Here is a 22,256-nt window from a genome sequence, read left to right as displayed (position 1 = left end):
AGGATCTATCTGCATTTAACACTCCAGCCAGACGGTGGCGGTAGTGAGCAAACGTCATGTCTTTTGACAGTCATTTAAAAGAAAAAGAAGGTTTCTGGCGGAAGGGAATCAAGTCCCGCCAATTCCGACTCGGGAGCGCGAGGTTCACAGTAGGGCGAAATCAAGGCAGCACAGAGGGACTCTGCTGGACACAGAGATATGTTTTATTTTAAATAAAGTAAAAAGTACGTTCCGTTCATATAGTTATTGTACTATCACGGGAGCGAGTTATTTGTCGTTTAGTGTTAAAGTTGGGTGCTGAAGTGCGCCGGAGCGACCCTAGACCCGGCTCTGTGGTTGGGATGTTGGCGGCGGAAAACCCATCAGTGGACGGACATTTGGCAGCATCGACTCCACTCAAAGGAGGTAATGTCGTCTCTGTTAGCTAACAAAGAGTTTTCTAACATTCACGCAAGTACGCTTTGAGAAGTGGGTCGTGTTTTTAACCCTTGTGTAAATACATAATGTGTTATGAGCAACTTTTTTGGGTCAATTTGACACCGATTTACCAACTTTATTAAACACACTCATCTTTTATAGACACATTAAAACAGTCAGTAGAACATATTTTTAAGGTTTGCTACATGTTATTCGCGTGCGCGCGATGGCAGGCCAGTTTCCTAGACTTAGCTGAGAAGCTAGTCCCATCACGTTCGTGAGTTGATATTAGTTCCGAGGGCGAAAGCTAAAAAGTTTGGTCGTAAAACTTGTGTTGTCGGCTTGACAGTTCCATAAGTGTATCGCTTGCAACTTTTGTTCTGTCAAATTAAGTTGCAGTCGCTGTCTGTGGTTGATAGGAAGTAAAAGGGAGGCATTCTTGTCTGTGGCTGACAGACCCGGTGCCCCGCGGACTCTGCTAGTCTGGGCCTTTAGCAGCCCTGCACCCGTTGGCGGGAGAGCAAACCAAACACTCATTGTTATGATGTAAAGTCTACACGCAGTTATCAACTATTTGTTACAAATTCTGTAATACAATTTAACTCTAAAAGTGTTGAGTTACTAAATCAATACAGTGGCATACGTTTGTTGTTACTTTCTGGAACAAATCATCCAAATAAACCTGTGGTTTTATTGACCTTTTTGTTTTTAGGATTTGGTCATATTTGTGCCAGTAATATTTAGCTTTTATGTTTCTATATGTTTATGAAGAACTGTGTTAATGCTGGCCGTATTCATGTATTTGCTGTATTTCTTATTAGAGTTTTCCTGTAAACATTCTTCCTTTGATCTTCCTGTTTTTGTTTCCTTTTCAGGCATGGACTGCAAATCCAATAATAATGCCAATAAAAAATTAATTCAAGGTAAGTACACTTAAAAAAAAAACATATTGATGTGTATCTATATAAAAAATGAAACTATCATGAGGAATAACTTGAAAAAATGTTAACGTCCAAGAATAAAAATAAAACATCTCTCACACATTAAAGTCACTTGGATTCAAATTGGACAATAATTATTTAAGTATATATGTATATATTAGATTAGTTGACTAATCGACTACATATCAACTATTAAAATAGTTGACGACTAATTTAATAGTCGATTAGTCGTTACTTTACATCGGAGTGTAGTAAATTTGAACAAAGTTGTGAGCGTTCAGCTTTGAGTCAATGAGACCAAAACTTAATCTTTTGTGAAAAATAGTTCCCTGTTTCTAATGGCCAACCTCATTTGATTTAACCCTTTAACACCCGAGGCATCGCTGGTGACGCTTTAACACAAAATCTTTAACATACTTTTCTACTTCAGAATCTACTGGGGTTCCTTTGATCGTGTTAACAGATGAAAAGTTACAATACATCAAAGAAAAAAACACTGGAACTCCGGTGTTAAAGGGTTAATCTTGTTTAAATACCAGAAACTAATGAAGGACAAAGGCTGCACGATTCATTAAAAGTTTAATAAAATATATCTTTATTTTTAGTTGGTTAAAAGCTATTGATGGTTAAGATGTGGGCTTTACATCCACTTTGCGCATGACCTGATTAGTCGACTAATTGCAAAAAATAATCAGTGATTAGTGGACGATCAAAACAGTCGTTTGTGGCAGCCCTAATATATATAGTAAAGGCCTACTGCAATTATCCTTTAATCTATTTAAAAAAATCTTTTAATTATGATTTTGATGGTTTTAGGCAATTTTTTTAAAAATCTGTTGTTTTCTAGGGCATAGTTTCTGCAAAGCAGAATAAGTTCATTAGAAATACGCTTTTGAATTGTGGGCGGGATCATTGGTGTGGAGTAAGCCCGCCCCAACTTCTCATCATCCATCTTTTTACACGCTCTCCCACTAGCTTACAGCCTGTCACAATCCCAACTGAACGTTACCAGTTCAACAAAAATGGCGAGTAATATTGGAGCTGTCCAGCCGTACAGTCAGCTCAGATGAGAAAAACAAAGGCGTACATGTATCTAGTTGTCTACAAGCTGATGCATCAAAATGGAGCAGGGAGTTTTTGGCTTCCTGTTGAAGGCTCTACATCACATCTACAAGCTTCTTCAAACAGCAATTTTCTGTTTGCTTCTGATTCACAATTAAAAAAAGAAAAGAAACTAGATTTGTATTTTAATTTTCTTAATATATCCTCCATCATGAGAAATATGCCACAAGAACATGTTAAAAACACCAAAACCCAATTTTATCAGTGGGTCTTTAAGTTCATAAAATTTTTTTTATTATTATTAGATTATATATAATACTATCGGAATGAACATTTGTAGTACTATGATAAGTTTGATATGTTTCCTTAACCCTCAAAATGGAATAAAAAAGTTATATTAATTTTATTAAATCAAATAATAAAACGAAAGAATCCGTTCTAAATCTAGTTTTGAAATGTACCTTCCTGGCCCTCCTTAATGTCTAATGTTTTGTTTTGCTTCCAGCTCGTCTCCCATTCAAGCGTCTTAACACTGAACCTAAGGAGAACCAGCCGCCAAAGCGCCCCCGTGCCCCTGCCTGCCCCCAACCAGTAGACTCAGACGAACACAATGAAAACGTGTCAACACCTTTATCTGAGCGCAGTGGGCCACCTTTAGTTAACGGTCGAGGTCCAATTGATGGTTTCTTTAGTCGCAGGCACCTCCCGCCCTCAGATGAAAAGGTGATCATTGATTTAACCGCAGAGTCGTCTCCAATTAAAGGGTTTACCCCCCCTGCAGCCGCTTGTCATCCAGCAAAGAGCAAACTTTGTGCCAAGGATAAACCAGCCTCTTCTGAGCAACCCCTCAATGTTGAGGACACTTCGAAACCACGCAGCTCAGACTCTGTAACAATTAGTGATGATGAAGGGGAGCAGTCGGAAGCAGAAGATCCTCCAGCTTCGACATCACAGCTTGACACAACACAGGACTCCAACAGCGAGCCGGAGGAGCAGAACGAGTCAGGAAATGTCTCTAGTTCCGAAAACAGGTCCACACAGTCTGCTTCCCCGGGCAGCCCGCTATCTGAAAGTTCTCCAGAAAACAAGGAAGCTGGTGACGCTACACCCACCAGAACACCTAAGGTATGAGTGAATCTGTAGAAGGGGTTTTGTCAGAACTGCCCAAATTCAAGTTATTATTCCATTTAAAAAAAGAATCCCCCACACAAATATTGAAAATTAATGCATTGTATCTAAATCTAGCTAATATAGTTCTTAACGGAAGGGTCTTGCTTTTTGTGGTTATGTTACAGGAGATGCAAAGCACCCCGACTTTACCGTCCGGTCAGAAAAACGCAAAAAGACGCTCTTTGAAGGTGAGATCTGCATTTTACAACCTGTTGAATACTTATTGTAGGATTGTTAAATCCTCACATTTTTTTGTTTAAAATTTCACACACAAAAAAACATATTTTTTTTTAATCTACAGCATCTGCTTCATTTGTTAATATTTTGTAAAAATGTGCATTTAGAGTTTGCAGGAACAGGAGGAAAGGCTTCGGTTGCGACAGGAGAAGGAGCGGCAGAAAGAAGAGGCCAAAGCGGAAAAGGAGAAGAAAAAGGAGGAGGCCCGCAAGCTGAAGGAGAAACGAGAAAAGGAGAAACGCGAAAGAAAAGAAAAAGATGAGCGCGAAAAACGAGAGAAAAAGGAAAAAGACGAAAAAGAAAAGGCAGAAAGGGTCAAAGCAAAAGAAGAACTGCGAAAGTCTAAGATAGAGTAAGTCATGTCCTGTTTGACTAAATGTTTCCCCTATTACCCAAATGTTAAAAATAAGCCACACACTTAATGAAATATATTATTTCAGAGCAAAACTTGAAGAAAAACGTAAGAAAGAAGAAGAAAAGCGAATGAAAGAAGAGGAGAAACGGTTGAAAGAAGAGAAGGATGTGAGTTTGAGTACCTTCTTTTTTAAGGCAGTAAAATGTGCATTTTAAGGTCTGTTGAAAATAGTTTTAAAAAAATTAATTTTTCATCATTTTTGCAGCGTGTGAAAGCTGAGAAAGCAGAAATAACTCGGTTTCTACAGAAATCCAAAACCCAACAGGTTCCAAAGGTTTGTCGGTGTTCACAGTTTTACTAAAGACTTTATTTTTAGTTAAATATAAGACTTTTTCCTTTTTGTAATGGCATTTGTATTTTTTTGTCAAGTTTAAAAATGTTTCTGGAGAAGTAATAATGCTCTGATCTAATGTCTCTTAAAGTCTTGTAGGTTGTTTCCCCCTTTTGAGATTCTTCTGAATTTGTAAAAATCAATTTTTATTTCTCTTCAACTGCAGACTCTTGCTGCTGCGTGTGGGAAATTTGCTCCATTTGAGATCAAAGAAAACATGGCTCTGGCGCCGTTGACCCGTGTTCAGTGCATTGACTCTGTTCTGGAGGACCTGGACCACTATTTATTGAACCCTGCAGAAAAGGGAAACGCACTAGAGGACTGGATTGGGAAAAAACCACGACAATCGGGAGCCACCAAAGTCAGACAGACAGACTCACCCAGGTAAAATAAGAACAGTCACTCCTTTTCCTTTTCCCAGAATTAATGCATTTTTTTGCTATATAATATTTTCAAACACAAAATAAAATAGACACACCAAACAAAACTAAAACAATAAAGTGCTTGAGAAAGGAGCGGGTAGATTTTAATTTCTAAAGTCAGTGCAAAATATTTACAATATTGGCAAAAGAAAGTCTATTTATTCACTCATCCCAATAATTTAGAATGTGTCACAATGTGTTTTAATGTTGTAATCTTAGAGTTTGAATTTAGAGATTTAAAACCTTTAGGTTTTACTCCACACATTTAAAGAATCCCTCAAAATGAGACTGAATCAGAAATGCGCACATATGCTATATATGTGTATAAATATTCATTTTAGAAACAATTCAATTAATATAATTTGTGGTTGACGATACGATTTAAAGTCAATATTGGCTCATTTTGATCCGATTCACTGGCCTAAAATCAATCCAGGACATCTTTAGTCAAAACTTCCACAGTGCGACTCAGAGATAAATACCTGGTACTGAACAGTCCAGGTGAAGTGTTCCAGATTCTTTGTATTTCTTCAAAGTAATCAAGTGTATGTTTGACATGTGAACAAGCAAACAAGAATTAATGGCAAATCCATTCATATTTTAGTTTTAAAACCAACTTTATAATGCATTTACTCTGTGTTTTCTTTTTTTCCCACCCTATCTTTTAACACTTTCATATTGACCTGTTTCCTCAGTGACTGCATAGTTGCAGAAGGGCCAAAACCTGATGGAGTGCCGGATCGCAAACGCTACGGACCCATGAAACTGCTGCAGTTCCATGAGAACTACCGTCCTGCGTACTGGGGCACCTGGAGTAAAAAGAGTTCAAATATTTCCCCTCGCTGCCCCTTCAAACAAGACAAGGTAAACTGGTTTTCTGAAGTAAAACCCTTAAGCAGAATAATCACAGTTGTGGTTTAATATTTACTGACAAATTATTTGTTCACAAAATGTGATAATAAAGTTAATATTTAGTTGAATAAAAAAAGGAAACTATTACTTGTTAATTTTTTGAAAACATCTTCTGTTACATTGTTTTTTTAAGCACATACCTTTGCTTTTTTTCACTTTAAATTTCTTTATGGACAAATGTACAGAGTTACCATTGGAATTAATTGAGCAGTTGTCCTCTTACAGGATTTGCTTGACTATGAGGTGGACAGTGATGAAGAATGGGAAGAAGAAGAACCAGGAGAGTCCCTGTCTCACAGCGAAGGAGTAAGATTTACTTAAATGGTCTATATCGTCCTATTCTTAAGCCTTTCAGATAAACTATATCTATATTTATGATCATATATTAGCTCTGTCACACTAAAGAACTTATTTTTAGTGAAATTAGTTATTTTTATGAACTCTTTTCCTACCTGGAAATAAGACACCTTGATTTTGCTGACCTCTGCACCCTGTCGGCATTTTGCCCATAAAAGCCAATAACATCTGAACTTTTGCAAAGATGTAGGTACATGGCTTTTTTCTGCCTTTAGTGGCCCCAGCGCTTATTCCAAAAAAATTGGCAGCCGGCCAAGTGTTTATTAGAAACAGCGTTTACTTCCATCACGCACAGAATGGTGATGACTAATGAATTCAATTTGTGATTCAGGTGATCGTTTCAGGATTTACTGAAATGATGAGAGCATTGTTTTGATTAGCACTGACTGTGAATGTTCTTTTCTCTTTGAAGCATCAAAAGTCTTCGTTGCTTTCATGTGGATCATTTTCCTGGAGACACTTGTACCTTTCCATCTTTGTGCAATAATCCACGTTCAAACCAGCCCTTCTAATTCATCGCTTGGTTTCTTTGTACTTCCACCAGGAAATTGTTTGCGCCGTCTTCCCAATATCACCCGTCTGCTTGTGCCACTCTCAGATATGTTTAGGATCCACCCCAACATGTCATGCAGATTCTTCACCAGAATGTTCTTTGGTGTTTGTCACGAAGTTAAAAGGGTAACCAAACAGGGATGTTGGAGGCTGACTCCACCCACAGCTGAAATGTGAAAATCCAGTCATATTGGGGAACAGGACTGTTATCACTGCTGGAGCTAAAGATCATGACATGGTACTTCTGAAATGATGTAGTACTTAAATGGTTTGACCAATCACAAAATTCAACTGTAATACTCAACCTGTAGGGGGGAAGTACACGGACAGTTTTTGACTATATTTTCAAGAATTAAATATGTTTATTTTGATTTGTCAAAAATTTGGCAATGACCAACAGACATGACCTTTAAATTCACTTTTATAGAAGTTAACAGATAAAAAAGTTAATTTATGGTTTGGTTACCCTTTAACCTCTAAATCGAATTAGCGGTTTTGGCCATCGCTACTCTGGCTCACCACTCAAATCCACCGTGTGGAGTGAGGGTCATAAAGGAGCCCGGCCACTTTTAGAGACCGGTATCTAAAGTAGCAGACACCTGGAGAATATTGGAGAGTGGTGTCTATTAGAGACTCACCACTGTTAAAAGATTTTAAACTATTACAAAGTTACTGCCTTTTATCTTTTTTATTTTATTTATTTATTTATTTATTTTTTTTTTTTAACTTTGCTTTATTTGAAACATATTTCTGAGATATTTTGACACGCCTCAATAAAACCTCTCACTGAGAGTGAGGTCATCGTGACACTGCTTCTCATTGTTATCGTTCTGCTTGTGTAGATTGTCATTCTTCCAGGTCGGTTCCATGAAAATAGTTGGTAAAAAGTAGGGCTGTAACGAGTATCCTGGTGCTCGGGTAATCGCGATCTGCTCTCAAAATTTCGAGTACGGATATTCGCGACATCCAAGATCGCTGATTCGCGATCTTTATAAATGTAGTAAATTGTAGCAAAAGATGATCAAAATGTCAATTGGGGACGATGTATTTTTGCTTTGAAATGCAGATTAATGTCGGATTTTAAGTTTACGAACTAAAATAAAGCTGAAAGGGCCGCCGTACTTCCACCGGAAGTAAATAGATCTTCGTGACGGTGAAGCTTCCGGTTTTCAAAGTAAAACTAGCGAGAGCTTTTTTCTGTTCAAAATCTGAGACTGAAGTTCCGCTCACAGACATAACTTCTGAAAAATGAATTACCTTCAACATCGGAGCTTTAGCTCCAGTGTTTTCATTCTTTTGGTTATAACTCTTCAACATTTGACGTAATTAACGAAACTCCAGCTTATTGTGAAGAAACATCCTCGCGCTGCTGAAAGGTGGATGTAATCAACGTGAATCAGCTGATTCTGTTGCGAAAAAAAAATACTTTTTTTTCATACGGGCTCTGCAGCAATATGTGATGCTTAGAACGCAAAATATTGAAGAACTTTGAAGATAAAAAAAACTGTGTAGAACATTTTCAGGTTTTGTTGTTAAATGACCCAAAACAAAGTGATTTTTATCCTTTTGATGTTGTTTTACTGCTGAACCAGAAGATTGAAAAACAAAAAACTTTAAAATGACAAAAAAAATGTCTTTTTATCTGAATCTTTGTGTTTTTTTAATCAGTTTAGTTGATTCTGATCACCTGTTCTAAATAAAGGTATAAATGATGATTAAATACAAATAATTTCAAATTTCATCCATCTAGTAAATAGACACACACATAGCAATAAACATTATAATAAAAAGCAAGAATCATGGTTAAACTCGTGAATCGTTGCTCTTGATTCGTGAATCGAATCGGATCGCCACCTAAGTGATGATCCACAGCCCTAGTAAAAAGCATCAAATGTTATTGGTTTATTTTTGTTCTACATGAACAGCATTCCCACAATCTCAGCTTTGTGGTACTGCTACTACTGTGTTAGGTTTGGCTGGCTCCTTTTCTCCCCTGAAACTGCATTGTTGCAGCTTTGTAGTAAAATAGTATTTACAGAAATAAAATCCAGTGAGTTGTCTTGCATTTGCACGTGTGTTTTGACCAACGTTAAAGAGTCTCCATTAATATCTGCTACTGTGAGCACTGGCACTGGTATAGCTGTGATTGTGTGCAATGATGGTTCTGCATATGTCGGTTTACATTAACATGCTCTGATGATTTTATACTCGATGAAGACCATGTCTGCACCGTGGCTTATTAATTAAATGATGCTTGTCAAAAGAATTTTTGGGTACAGTGTTCTCTTGCTGTAATGTGGGCTGTTGACATTGTCAGTCAATCTCCTCCATGCCATGTGTCCAGTACAGAATGCATAGAATTTTCCACATTTACATGCATCTTTGATCACAATCAAATCTTTGTTTTCTTTCTGTAATGCGAGACTTATTTTTCTACGAAGGTTTGAACTTAAAATGTAAACAGGAGGTAAAAACTGGGAAAATATTCATGTATGTCTGAGAAAAGTGTACAAGGTGTGTATAGAGGGGTTTACAGCCTTATAACATATAAGATTTTTGTAAAAAAACAAAGATTACTACTTCACAGCTTTAACCCATCACAGGGTAGTTTTAGAACAGGGAACTCAAGGGCCGCATGTTTTCCAACACCCCCTGCTCTTGATTGTTCTAATTGGCTGGACATACCGGAACCAGGTAATCAGTCATGAGTAGGGCTTGGATATCTGGAAATCATGCAGACCGTGTGGCCCTCGAGGCCTGGAGTTGCACATCCCTGTTTTAGAACATAATTTGTAATAAATGAGGGAAAACTTTATTTTTTTTTAATCTTGCATAGTATAATGAATGTAATTTTTCTGTTGGTATTTATTCTTAAAAATATATTTTATCTTTCACAGGAGGATGAAGAGGAAGGAGGAGAGGATGACGATGATGACGATGGCTTCTTTGTTCCTCATGGTTATCTCTCAGAAGACGAAGGGGCCTTAGAGGAGGAGGTATTACTTGTTTTTTTTAACCACAAATGTTTGCCATAAAGATGTATTATAACTTGGTCAAACAAAGAGTCTTATTCAGTTTCAAGATCATAAGTGTCTTTTAAAAGAATTAACATTTATTAAAACTTTGATGCTGTTAATAAAGACGAGGTAAAATTAAATAGAAGCAAGTTTGGAAGTTCTGCAGGATAGATGTTGGTCATGGTTAAGGTTTTCTAAAACATTTTAAGTGTTTATGACTATTTTATCTGTAGTTTAAATGTTCATCAAAGGGTTAAATTTTGATTATTTAAAAACTGTCAGATTTTCATAGAAATGTGGGTGTACATATTTAAGTCTAACATTAAGATAAAGACTGTCAATCATTGTGTGAAAATTCAAAATCTATTTTAAAAATTCATTGCACTTGTCTGAAGTCAAATCTGCAATGTTTATCAGAGGAAAAAATCCAGGAAATCTCTTTGTATTTTAAAATAATTTATTTGTATAATTGAGCAGAAATTAAGTGTTTGATCTATAACTAAAGTTTTCCTCCATAATTTGTAATGTAACTAGTTTTCATTGATGCAGGTCAAAGGTTTCCTGTAGATCTTCACCAAATTTGCAAACACTAGCTGTTATTTTGGTCCATTCTTCAATGTAGATCTTCTCAGATGATCTTATGTTATTTTGGGGCTGTTGGTGGGCATCATAGACTTTTAACTCCCGTCACAGATCCTCCATGGAATTGAGATCCTTGAAACAGAATGGATGTTATTTCTCAGTGATCTAGTATTTCTTCCATTTTCTAATAATTGCTCCATCAGTTGATCTCCTCTCATCAAACGTATTGCTTATTCTAGATTGCTTCATCCAAATAGTGTTGTTCAGATAAAGGATCTAATTAATAGGTGTCCTTTGACAGCTCTTTGATATTGGTCATGGTGGAGAGGTTGCAGTCTTGACAGTTTATGGCCTGTGTTCAGGTGTCTTTTTAAACAGATGCAGTTCAAACAGGTAACAAGTGGAGGATGGAAGGTTTTCTTAAAAAAAATAACAGGTCTGTGATGAGGCACACAATTACTGCTTGTTTGTAGGGGTGTATTTTCTGCACCACGACACAACTAAATTCTTTGAATATCGTTCAATGTTTTTCCTAGATTCTTCTATTTTGTCTCAAAGTTGAAGTATATATTTAATGAACATCACAGACCAAAGTCATCTTTTTAAGTGGAACATCTTGAGGAATCTGTGACTGATTCTTTTTTTTGTCAATTCTTACAAAAAAACACTTTAAGAACAAAAATTTAAATTACATCTATTTTGACTGCATTTTGAGAGAATGTGTTTTTGGTATGTCAAATATATTTGGTCTTTTCGCTGTTTCCACTTTTTTTTAACAAATGTAAAACATTTCAGGAGAGTGGGGATCTGGAAAAACAGAAACTGCGTCAGAAGCTCAAAGCAAGAGAGTGGGATGAACTGATGTCCTGCAAGAAGAAGATGAAGGTGCTGGAGCCGGTGGTCAGAGGCTGTGTTTGGGAGGGAGAGGGAGATGGTCTGGAGATCCTTCAGTGCTATGCTGTCTGCGTGTTCGAGCCTTTGCCCAAAGCGGACACCAGCCCGAGCCCAGAGGAGCTGTCACAGAGGGTTCAGAGAGAAGATCACTGTAAGTACTTCATAGGATGTTAATATTCAGAGATTTATCTCCATTTATGTTTTCTAGTCTGTCCGAGACTTTTACCTGTTTATATGAAGATCTCAGCTGTAGTTTCTCTTTAGTTAACAGAGTTTTGAGTCCAAACATCAACTAAAAATGAACACATTTCATCCATGATTGAATTTAAAGTATGGTGGCTTTAGACAAAAATTTGAAAGATCATAACAGACATGACCTTTTTTATTCTTTTGATCTTTAGTTTGAGTGTTTAAATTCTTTTGCCTTCCGAAACTCTTGAATCGTTTACAAAATACCATAATTCCTAAGGATTCTTAAGTGGAGAAAAGCAGCCTTCTACTGATAAGCAACATTATGAAGAAGTGATGTTCCAGGGGTGTCAAACTCCAGGCCTCGAGGGCCGATGTCCTACATGTTCTCCACTCAACCTGCTGTTGAAGCTCCTGATTGGCTTAACACACCCGATCCAGGTGATCAGCGGCAGATAATGCAGCATTTCTGGAAAACCAACTGGAGGTCTTGAGTTTGACTCCCCTGGCTTTCACGGTCGGTGTAAATTAGCTGATTTTGTTGCAGAAAAAAACATCCACCTTTCTCTACATTACAATAATCCGATTTGTATTGATCGCGTCAACACAAGAGTTACGAAAACTTCCGGTACGTCAAAGACCATGCCTAAATCCGAAATGCTTCCCTATCCCTACATTTACCCCTCCAAGCGGAGAGATGTAGGAGAAATGGTGTTTTCAAATTCAGACGTTGCTGTCGCTCAATAGTCTCCAGTCCTCTACATTAGTGTGTAGCTGCCAGTGATCAGAAAAACAACTGAATATTTAGATTTAAATGTAAACCTCTGTACTTGAGAGCACACCCACATGAAGAAATTAATTTCTTTGCCCTGGATCACCCCACTGGTGGAAGTACAGCCAGCAGTAAGACCTAAAGGTTCCTCCTTTAATAAAACACACACTTTCAGACACCACTACAGCTTCTAATACCCTTACAAGGGAGTAGCCCGCAGTTTCAATGTGTCACTTGGGTTTATAGTTTAGTTTGTAAAGCCAAAACTAAACCTTGGTCTAATACTAACTTGTTTCATGATTGAATTTCTTCCTACAGTGCTTGGTCAGCTTCTGCCGCTGTTGCACGGCAACGTTAACAGCTGCAAAGTGATCATCACCGAGTTTCAGGAGTTTTGCCGCCAAAGCTCCTCAGCAGCATCAGCATCCCCTCCGGATTCAGTCACACCTCGAAGCCAAACGGACAACATTCCCACCAGGTAACGCAGCGCTTAGCTATAGCTCATTATAAAGCGACATTGATCGATATCGGTTTCATTTGAGTGATTGTAATCTGTTCATTCGCTTTTATCAGAATACAACTGAGGCGTCTCGTCAAGAACAACGCGGTCTATGAGAAGCGTTCAAACTATCGGCGCTGCTGCTGGTACGTGCACGCGGAGGTTCTGTCCCGTTACGGTCAGGAGGCTCTGCCGGTTCCCTGCCACTGGACCTACCTCACCACAGGAGCCCGAGAGGAGCCCCGTGAAGAACACTCTTCTCCTGCAAACCCTCAGGGGAATCCTCCCAGCACACCTTCCATGCCTTCATCCTCCAGCAAGAGGAAGAGTACGGGCAGCCAGTCCATAACACAGTTTATGAAGAGGCGTTCTGAACCACGGCAGGTACTCGGAGATCACCCCGTCCGGGTTTTATGGTGGATTAGTTTTGATGTTCTTTAGCAGCTGGATGAAGAACATGGTATTTGACTGCAGTTCTTTTCCCCTCCAGACTGAGGCAGCAGAGACGGATGGTTTCCAGGCTGACACTGAGGATGATGAGGACGACTGCATCATCGTTTCCACACACAACGGTCAGTTCACTTGGAGAGATAGTTGCTCACTAATAGGGTGAAGTGCACAGTATCTTCAGGTTTTTGTGTTCACATTCTTGCATCTTCTCTTTTTAATTATATAATTTAACAGTTAATTAAACTTCTTTTTAGGTCCCAACCAAGACAGCCCCCCCAGTGAGAGTGACAGTCCCATGGAGGTGGCCCCCTCCAATTCATCTGCTCTCCCCGAGTCCAGCACCTGAAGACTGGACAGCTCCCATCGTGATCACCGTCTGCTCCTCCGTATGAGTTCAGAACTCTGTCCAGAACATGTCTCCAGGAAAACACAAAGCATAAAAAGTTGCAAACAGTGTCTTTGAGAAGGGAGGAGAGGTTTTGGTGCTGCGTTCAGGAGCAGCGTAGAAAAAAAAACATACCAGTATACTTTTTTTTTTTTTCCTTTTTCACCTGACTGTACATAGAAATGGTTGAAGAACAAATTCATCTGTACATTGTTGTGATTTCCTTTGGTTCATTTATCAACGTAATTATCTCTGATTCCACACTGGAGTGGTGTGTACAGCTAGATACAGTCTGTGTGTTTTTATAAATATGTATTCTATATTTTCTAAGAATACTTGAACAGGATAAATTCATTAAGTATAAATAAAAGTACTGCACCTTTAACATTTCCTCTACCGCTCATGTTGAACCCATACTAGACAGTAGATGCTACAACTTCATCACTGCACTTGAACAGAATCGACGCCTATAGAGATGAATGGAAGCATTGCTATAATAAAGGTGAATTTAAGCATTATTTGCCAGACTGCCGTCCACACTTATTTAAAGTAATTGGTGACAGAAATAATGTTTTGTGGCAGATGGTAACCTGGTTTTTACATAAAAGCACAGATGGCCCCAGCTTAATTTGATGGTTACATTGTGTTACAAATTCATTCAGCATAGTTGTGTAGCTTTCTTTGTCAAACCAACTTTTAAAATGTAGACTGAAGCTTCATTTTTGACACACCTTGTTTATTAAAGAAAAGCTGTAAAGCAGTCCACCTTCATAATGAAAATGTTTCATCTGTGATTGAACTCCAATCACAACATGACAGATTTGGAGCTACAGGAAACCGTCAGTGTGGAGGAACATGTTCCTCACTGCTGCTGGAAATGTACAGAAATCACATCTCGTTTATTAACAGGCAGCTGGTAAACTTTGTATGATGAAAAATAAAATAAAATAGAAATTAATCTCTTAAACATTTATGGGTGGTGATGACACAAAACCTCTCATCTTTGGACTTCAGTTAATAAGATCATTCAGAACTGTTGAGGTTTATTGAAAATAAATGAACAATTACTGACTTTTGTCCATTTAATACATTTGGTACAAACTGAGTGAAGAGGTATCTACAGTTGCATTAACTAGCCATAATTTTCATATTTTTAAAATTTCCATTATTTGAAATGTCAGATTTAAATTTAGAGACTAACAGGAAAAGATGGTGCTCAAATGTAAGGAGTGGGGTTAAAAACAGACAAATGAGTTTTCTGCTAACATCTGGGGTCATCAAAACATTATTTTAAAAACGTTTTCGCATAAAGATTAGTGGGTTTTCCAGACAGCTTTTTGATGTCAGAAATGCAGAACTAAATTCCCAACGTTCTGTAGAACCGATTCATGCTGCCAATCTGAACAGAAATAAACCACAACTTCATCCCAAAGTGGACGACACTGACGTAAAGTCAAAGAACTGATTACAGAAGCAGGCGATGCAGTGTTTAGTTTTACAGATAAAGCTGTTTATAAAGTTTAAATACTCTTTCAAAGTGCTTCAGGTTGGAATAATACTTGGACATGGTTACAGCCAGTCGCTCTTGCATTAAGATCTACAACTCAAAGTTCTCTTGTTATAACGGATGCTGTTCTTGGTATCAGAGTGTTTTTTCCCTGTGTCAAGAGTTTTGCTCCCAGCTGAAGTAACCACAGAAAGGATCTGATGTACAACAACAACAAACAAAGCAAAACAGCTAGAGAAACTTCCTGAGCCAACCAGACATACACCTACTCTTGAAAAGGAAAGTGAGTGGCAACAAGAAAAATTAAGAAAATGCCTGACAGGTGGATGTGTTTGGATCAAGCACCAAAGGGGCTGCTACAAGAGAACATCAACTAAACAGCTTTCACGATGCACCAAATATAAACCGCTTTCTTCCTGACATTGTTAGGAGAGCTTCCTTCGACTCCAGCTGCAGGGTGATGGTCTCCCACCATGGAAGGGGAAGCTCATGCTCAGCAAATCAAAGTACGGTTGCCCCCTCTGTCTCTCTCTGATTCTAACTCCGGTTAGAGTTTACAAAAATACATTTATCACTGTTTACTGGACACGTTCCCCCTGGCTGTGCGAGGGGGGAGATGGAGGTAGCAGGGAGGGTGGAGGTCAGGGCTCAGCTCAGCGTCCCGATGGCTTCAAGCAGCTGCGGTTTGAGCAGACTCTGACTCTGCTTGCCTGCAGCTGCGATATCTGCCTGCACGGCCGCGTCCCAGGCAAATGTAATCAGGGCGGCAGGGACCTTCAAAGACAAACAGTGAGTGAAGGTTTTATGAACTTCTATAATTTTATCATACATTTTTCAAAGAATGTGTTGAATAAGTGTAAACATCCCTGAAGTAAATTATTCCTGCAAGAAAACTACTAAACAAATAAATGATTCTGTAAATTAAATTCATAAATTTTTGCCTCATTAACTGTAAAACATGTTTACTTTCCTGGTATTGATCCATATCATCATAAAAATCCAAAATATTTGAACTCACCAAGTTAGATTCTACAAAACTGACTCCTTCAGACTCTTTAAGCTTTTGACCCCCAGGAGCGATGAGTTCAAAGGGCTGCCAGCCGTCGACCAGAGACTCCCGCACAAACTCAAACAGCACGGGGAGCCGGTCCCAGGCATAGAAGGTCCCTAAAGATCCAGGGAAACAGTTGTCGATAATTTTCAGAGTGTTTCCAAACTGTAAAGTCCCACTCCAATCACCTAATCATGACGATGCATTTTTTTCAAGCTAAAATTAAAAAAAAGGAATTTTCTAAGACATAGTTTCTGAGTTCTTTAGAAATTCACCTCTGAGTTGTGGGCGGGACAGTTGGCATGGACTAAACCCACCCCCGTCCCATCATCCAGCCTATGTGCTCTACTGCTCTCCTCACACACCCAACCTAACAGTACCGGTGCAATAAAAACGAGGCGAGTTCTGGTCCAGATTCCCGCTCAGACGAGGAAAACAAAGACGATCATGGATCTATTTGTCTGCTAGTGGATGCATCAGAATGAAGCGGAGCAGGAATATCGTGGCGCGCTAACTGTAGCTTCTGCATCACAACTACAAGCTTTTTCCAACAGCCTTTTTTCGACTAATCCTGATTCACGATTCAAATAAAAAACACTCAGAAATCCTATTCATTTAGGCTTAATTTTTCTAAATAATGCCACCAGAATTTAGAAAACAATTTTAATTTGAGTGGGTCTTTAAAGATCGAGGCATTTGATTGAATGACATGAATCGACAAAGATCGGCGGGTTTTTAACCTTGTAGCAGGTTTCCATCAGGCAGCCTGACCCTGAGCAGGGTGTAGTTGTATTTCTTCCTCTCCCTCTGTTCATCCTTCTCCCTCATGGCTTTGGTGCGCAGCATGGCGTTCTTCTCCAGCAACTCACTCCTGAAAAACAAAGATTCAACATTTCAGACAGCCTTCAGCACCAAAGGCTGAATGTGAGACATGCAGATCCTTGTCAGGAGGAGGGAAGATTTATTAAAGCAAAACTGAAGAGATATCTAGTGTTTATCTTGAAGTTGGAAGCCAATTGTCTCCTCTCACCTCTGCTGCTGCTCCTTCCGGAGCTCCTCTGCTGTCAGGTTGTAGAACTCGGGGGGCAACTCGAAGCGTTGGGCATGGGGGGAGGGCTTAAACGCTTGAGGCTGCCGGTCCAGCTTTGCTCTGACGGGCTCCCCCCTCTGGAGGCGGTCTCGCTGCTCCTTCATTAGCTCCAAGGCATCGGGACTTGCTTCCGGCAACACCAGGAATTCTTCTTCCTCTTCTGACATCCATGAAAGACAGAAGCACGTAAGAAGAAGATAAATTAGTATAATTTCAGATTGAAATATTATTTTACCTTGTCCGTCTACTGGAAGCATGATGCTGATGAAGCCCAGAGCCTGCAGAAACTCTCGACTGCCCTCCACACAACGCACTTTCTCCTGAAAGAAAACATCCAAAACTGTATTTTATTTCTCAGTAATTGTGTCAAAAGTCAAAGGAAGCAGTTTGATAGTCACCTGGAAAACCTTGTTGCTGAGTTTAATCTTCCTGTACTTTTCCTCTGTCGGGTTTTTACAGATATTTTCCACATATCTGTAAGAAACAGCACACTTTAGAACAGCTCAAGCTATTATAAATGAATGTGTGGAGTTTTATCTTGATTGGTCTAATTAAGATCAATAAAAGAAAGTCTTACTTGCTGATGATTTCCACAGCAGCCTTCACTTTCTCTTTATCTTTGTTAAAAGTGTGCACCATCATGACTGAAGCCTCGATTGGATCTTCCTCAAACCGCTGTTGGTGTAAAAACAGAACATATTTTCTCAACAACAGAAGCAGGATTATGTTTGCTTATTTTCAAATCCTATTTGAGCTGGGGGGTAAAAGTGCAGGAGACGCACCATCAGGATTGCTTCTTTGATGTGGACCTCCCTCTCACTCTTGGACAGCGTCGCTCCTGTGAGCGGGCAGGTAAAATACACACCTGACACCGAGAGGCATGCTGGATCTTTTACTGGTACTTTGGATCCCTGACGAAATAGAAGCAGTTGCTATTGATAAATATCACTAAACCACAGGTCCTCTGCTTCACTGGGCTTGTACCTCTCGTGTTGCTGCTTTTTCTTTTTCGGTCAGTGCAGCTGCCTCTGCTTCCAGCTCTTTTTTGACTGAAAACATGAACAAAGAAACTCTTACAAATGCTGCTTTTTTACAGAGAAACTTGTGAGATTTTCTGGTGACTGAAAATAGTTGAAGAGGCTGGAAACTGAAGAAGAGTAAAAAAATAAATAAAACAAGAACACTCAAGGTCAGAGGTCACCAACTCTCTGTGCTGCCCTCATTGAAAAGCACAACCCAGCATTAGCCACAAAGTCTTATTTCACCAGTTTGAAAATAATACGTAAATTTGCATTTAAGTTAATGCCAATTTTACGATAAACATAAAAAACTGATGTTTTTAGCATGAATACATTATAAAAACAAAAAGAAAATTATTAAAAAATATTTTTTAATTTGAAAGATTCACGTGACTTCCTTTCAAAATAAAAGGCACAAAGGATGCTCTCACTGCAACAGATGTAGTAATAGGTACTGTAATGTCAGGAGAAATAATAATAAAAAGAGTTTATCTTATCCTTTGTGGTGCATCTCACTCAAAGTCATAAATCGAATGAACTGGAATTAAATCAGAGCTAATTGATTACTATATTTTTGGACTATTAGACAATCATTGAATTTGCACTTTAAGTATGCATTCTAGTTGTGTTTACTGACCAAAAGATGATTTTCTATGGTAAATGAAGCTCAAAAATCTCTCAAAATGTTTTGGTAAACTTTGGTAAAGAGAATTACAGTCCCTCTTTAACATTAAAAGAACCACATGTGGCTCCGGAGCTGCAGGTTGCAGACCCCTGGTTTAGACCCACACCTTAAGTTGTGTGTTCCATTTTTACGTAAGCACTCTGAAAATGCACTACCCTCTAATCATTTAATGAGTTAATATTATTTTACATTTGTATTGTCTTGTAACCAATCTGTCACAATAGTGATTGAATGTGTCACCAAAAACTGATCAAACAGTCTGATTAAGAACTTCAACACTCAATTAGTTTCTCATCTCCTTGCAAATGATCCTCATGTTTTGCTTGTGAAGATAGGAACAGAAATGTATCAGTCTGCATGACAACGCCCATAAGACAGCCATCCCCGGGTGGGTACGTGCAGCTTCCCGTCTCACCCTGGATCCTGATCGCGTCCTGGGAGGTGTGCACCTTGGGGCGCTGCTGGTGCTCGATCCTGGCTAGAGCTGCGGCTCCAGCCATCTGCGCTCCTTCGCTGGGAGGGCGGCGGTTCTGCTTGGAGTTGCAGTCGCTCGGGGCTGGCTTGGAGCTGAATGGTTTAGTGATGAGAGACACAAAGCAGTCACAACCACAGCTGGATGTGTCATCAGCATCCAGCAGATGGTCCTGAGCTCTGATATATTTCAGGCTGTTCACAATCGTAACTTAATGTTAACAAATAAGTCTATTTATCTTAAATTCAGAAAATAGCTTTATTTTATCAGTGTTTGAATTGACTAAATGTCGATGGGAGGGGGGCAGAACTCATGCTAACACTATTTTACAATCACCGTTAAGCTAGTTTAGTTTACTTTTAATTAGCCTCGTAACGTTTCTCTAAGCGCTCCGTTCACCTGGTGTCCTCGGTTAGCTTCTTCCCGGGTCCAGCAGATTTAAACTTCATGTCCTTTTTTATGTCTTCAAAAAACTTCTTCATTTTGTTTAGTTGTCGGGAAACACTCCCAGATGAACTGACAGACGACAAGCACCTAGCTAAGCTGCGCGTCTAACAGAATCATATCAAAACACAACAGTAGAGAAAACTACTTCCGCCCAGGAAACCATCCGCAAATTTAGGTGGCGCCCTCGTGTGGCTGTAATTGGAACTTCGTGTTAAAAAGTACATTTTAAATATTCTAAGAAATTTAGTGAGAACATAAAGGTAAAATGTAAAAGTTAAAATAGAATTGCTTACTGAAATGTATTTATTTTTGGAACAGCATCCTAAATTAATATTTTATTTTACTTTTTTATTTGTTTTCTTTTGACAAACTCATCTCTGACACTAATTTAAAAATCCAGAATAATTTCTATAGAACCAACCCATTCATTCAATTGTTTTTGGATTAGGTAATTTGACTCATTTGAAGAACTCTACGAAATCCTGCTATGCTTGCAACCATGGTCTTTCCATTGATGTCTCATTTGTTTGGGTGGGATTTGGGGAATTTTTGCATTCTTGGGTAAACGAAATGGAGAGACTACAGAAAAAATGGATGAATCATGGTCTGGTTCTCAGGGGGATATTATCTAACTCTTCATTCATTTTGTAAGGTTTCCCAGTATTTTCCATTTTTCTTGGAGAGTAAAAGTCATTTTCAAACTGGTGATGATCCCATGTGCATTTTTTGTTTCAAAATTCTCTGTCTGCAGCATGTGTGACTAATATTCTCTGGTATTTGAATCTTCCTCTGCCTGACACAAGTCTTCCGAGTGATTTTATTTTCACATTCCTTAAAGCACAGGTTGTCCAGGAGGAGTTGCCGTTTGCTTCCAGTTAATTTCAGTATTCTAACCTTATTGATAGATGTAGCTGATACTTGAAGCTCAACTGTTTTGGCATTCAGGCTTCTCTCTCTTTTGGAACCAGCTTGCTAATTAGATTATAAAACGATCTGTTCTCAAATCTGACGAAGAATTTGTGCATTTTTAACTTCAGATTATCACATCTTTTCTGCTCACCTTTTTAAATTGTGCTTAATAGTATAGCTGCTATAGACTGTGCTACACCATTGCACAATTCATGCAAAATCAGAATAAAGTGCTCTTCAAAAGAGATGAAACCAAAGCTCAGAAACATAAGCTTCAATAAAAATAATAAAATCACAATCAAAACAGAAAATTCACACATTATAGCAGACCATTATATAAAAAAATACTTCAAAACAAAGATTAAAGACAGGATAAAAGACATTCAGTTGCTGTAAATGGAAATGAAATAACGTGTTTAGCCTGGATTGGAATGTTTTTAAAGGAGGAGGTTTTTTTAACGTCCTCAGAAAAACAATTTTGGATTTTAGCTGCACTAAACTGAAAGTTCCCTGTGTTTAGATCTGACTTTGTGCACCAGCAGAAGACCTGGTCTTCTGGTCAACCTAGCCCAGGCCCTCTGTTGGTCATCAGGAAGGCCTGGTTATATTGTGTAAAGTCTCAGTAGATATTCAGTTAGATTGCTTAATTATATTTTAGTCACTGGCATTATACAAACAAGGTGAACTAGGTTGATTTGGACTAAACTCTGGGTGAATGAGGAAACATGACCATGCAAAACTGAATGAATAGTCAATATGAGGAAAACTAGAGGAAATCTAAAGTGGAGTAATAAATCTGAGTTATTAACAAAATACAAGAATAAAAAAAATACTTGATGACATGAAAAAAATGAAGTTTAACACATTTTTGTTCCACTTGGAGCTGTTTCTAAGACTCTGGGAAAAGGGGAAGATAAGAAACCAGATAAAAGATCAACACCAGAATGTTTGTACTGATTAGATAGTTATGTGAAAAAAGAGATTGTGTTTCACTTTAGTGATTTTATTCATTAAAAAGAAAATCCCGAACAATTCCACATAGCATAAAAAATTTAAAGTCATGTTAATGAAATGAAAAACAGAGTTATTAAGGAATAAAACAAATCTTGTATCATACACAGTACGTAAACGTGATTTTTTCCGAACTTCGGATTAATAAAAATAAAAAAAAAAACATGTTATGACTTTTGCTTAAAACAATGTTTAAAACATTAACATAGGTCAAAGTGCAAGTGTACTATTATTGTTTCAGCAACAATCCTATGTTTTTTTCACATTTTTTTATTAAAACATCTCTAAATTGCATATTATCATGTTTTTAATCAAAACATGTATTATACAGAGTTGATAACTTAAACACAAAGCACATTATTTTTTGTACCATGCTATTTCCTCATTTGAAGTTATAGATTTAGGAAAATAATACACATTTATTAAAGCCTAATTTACTGCAATGAGTTTTGAAAAATAAT

The 22,256-nt window shown here is 38.2% G+C and overlaps 2 protein-coding genes across 2 annotated transcripts; one reads left to right on the top strand and one right to left on the bottom strand.

Moving 5' to 3' along the window:
* The first annotated feature begins 64 nt into the window (after positions 1 to 64).
* On the top strand, positions 65 to 14,122 carry chaf1a (chromatin assembly factor 1, subunit A (p150)). Its single transcript, XM_024278087.2, has 16 exons — positions 65 to 405; positions 1,293 to 1,340; positions 2,926 to 3,545; positions 3,716 to 3,778; positions 3,935 to 4,179; positions 4,268 to 4,349; positions 4,448 to 4,516; positions 4,740 to 4,957; positions 5,691 to 5,859; positions 6,133 to 6,213; positions 9,714 to 9,812; positions 11,211 to 11,460; positions 12,589 to 12,748; positions 12,844 to 13,153; positions 13,260 to 13,341; positions 13,474 to 14,122. Exons 1-16 carry the CDS (start codon positions 342 to 344, stop codon positions 13,563 to 13,565), a joined length of 2,652 nt encoding a protein of 883 aa, XP_024133855.1. The 5' UTR covers positions 65 to 341; the 3' UTR covers positions 13,566 to 14,122.
* Positions 14,123 to 14,737: 615 nt separating this feature from the next.
* Positions 14,738 to 20,021, bottom strand: ubxn6 (UBX domain protein 6). Its single transcript, XM_024278088.2, has 11 exons — positions 19,828 to 20,021; positions 19,372 to 19,523; positions 18,237 to 18,301; positions 18,035 to 18,163; positions 17,830 to 17,927; positions 17,651 to 17,726; positions 17,488 to 17,572; positions 17,193 to 17,412; positions 16,903 to 17,033; positions 16,130 to 16,278; positions 14,738 to 15,885 (listed from the first exon to the last, which is right to left on the bottom strand). Exons 1-11 carry the CDS (start codon positions 19,908 to 19,910, stop codon positions 15,760 to 15,762), a joined length of 1,314 nt encoding a protein of 437 aa, XP_024133856.1. The 5' UTR covers positions 19,911 to 20,021; the 3' UTR covers positions 14,738 to 15,759.
* Positions 20,022 to 22,256: the final 2,235 nt, after the last annotated feature.

This window comes from Oryzias melastigma, linkage group LG4, assembly GCF_002922805.2.
Source record: "Oryzias melastigma strain HK-1 linkage group LG4, ASM292280v2, whole genome shotgun sequence".
NCBI lineage: Eukaryota > Metazoa > Chordata > Actinopteri > Beloniformes > Adrianichthyidae > Oryzias > Oryzias melastigma.
This window is presented reverse-complemented; position numbering and strand designations above follow the sequence as displayed.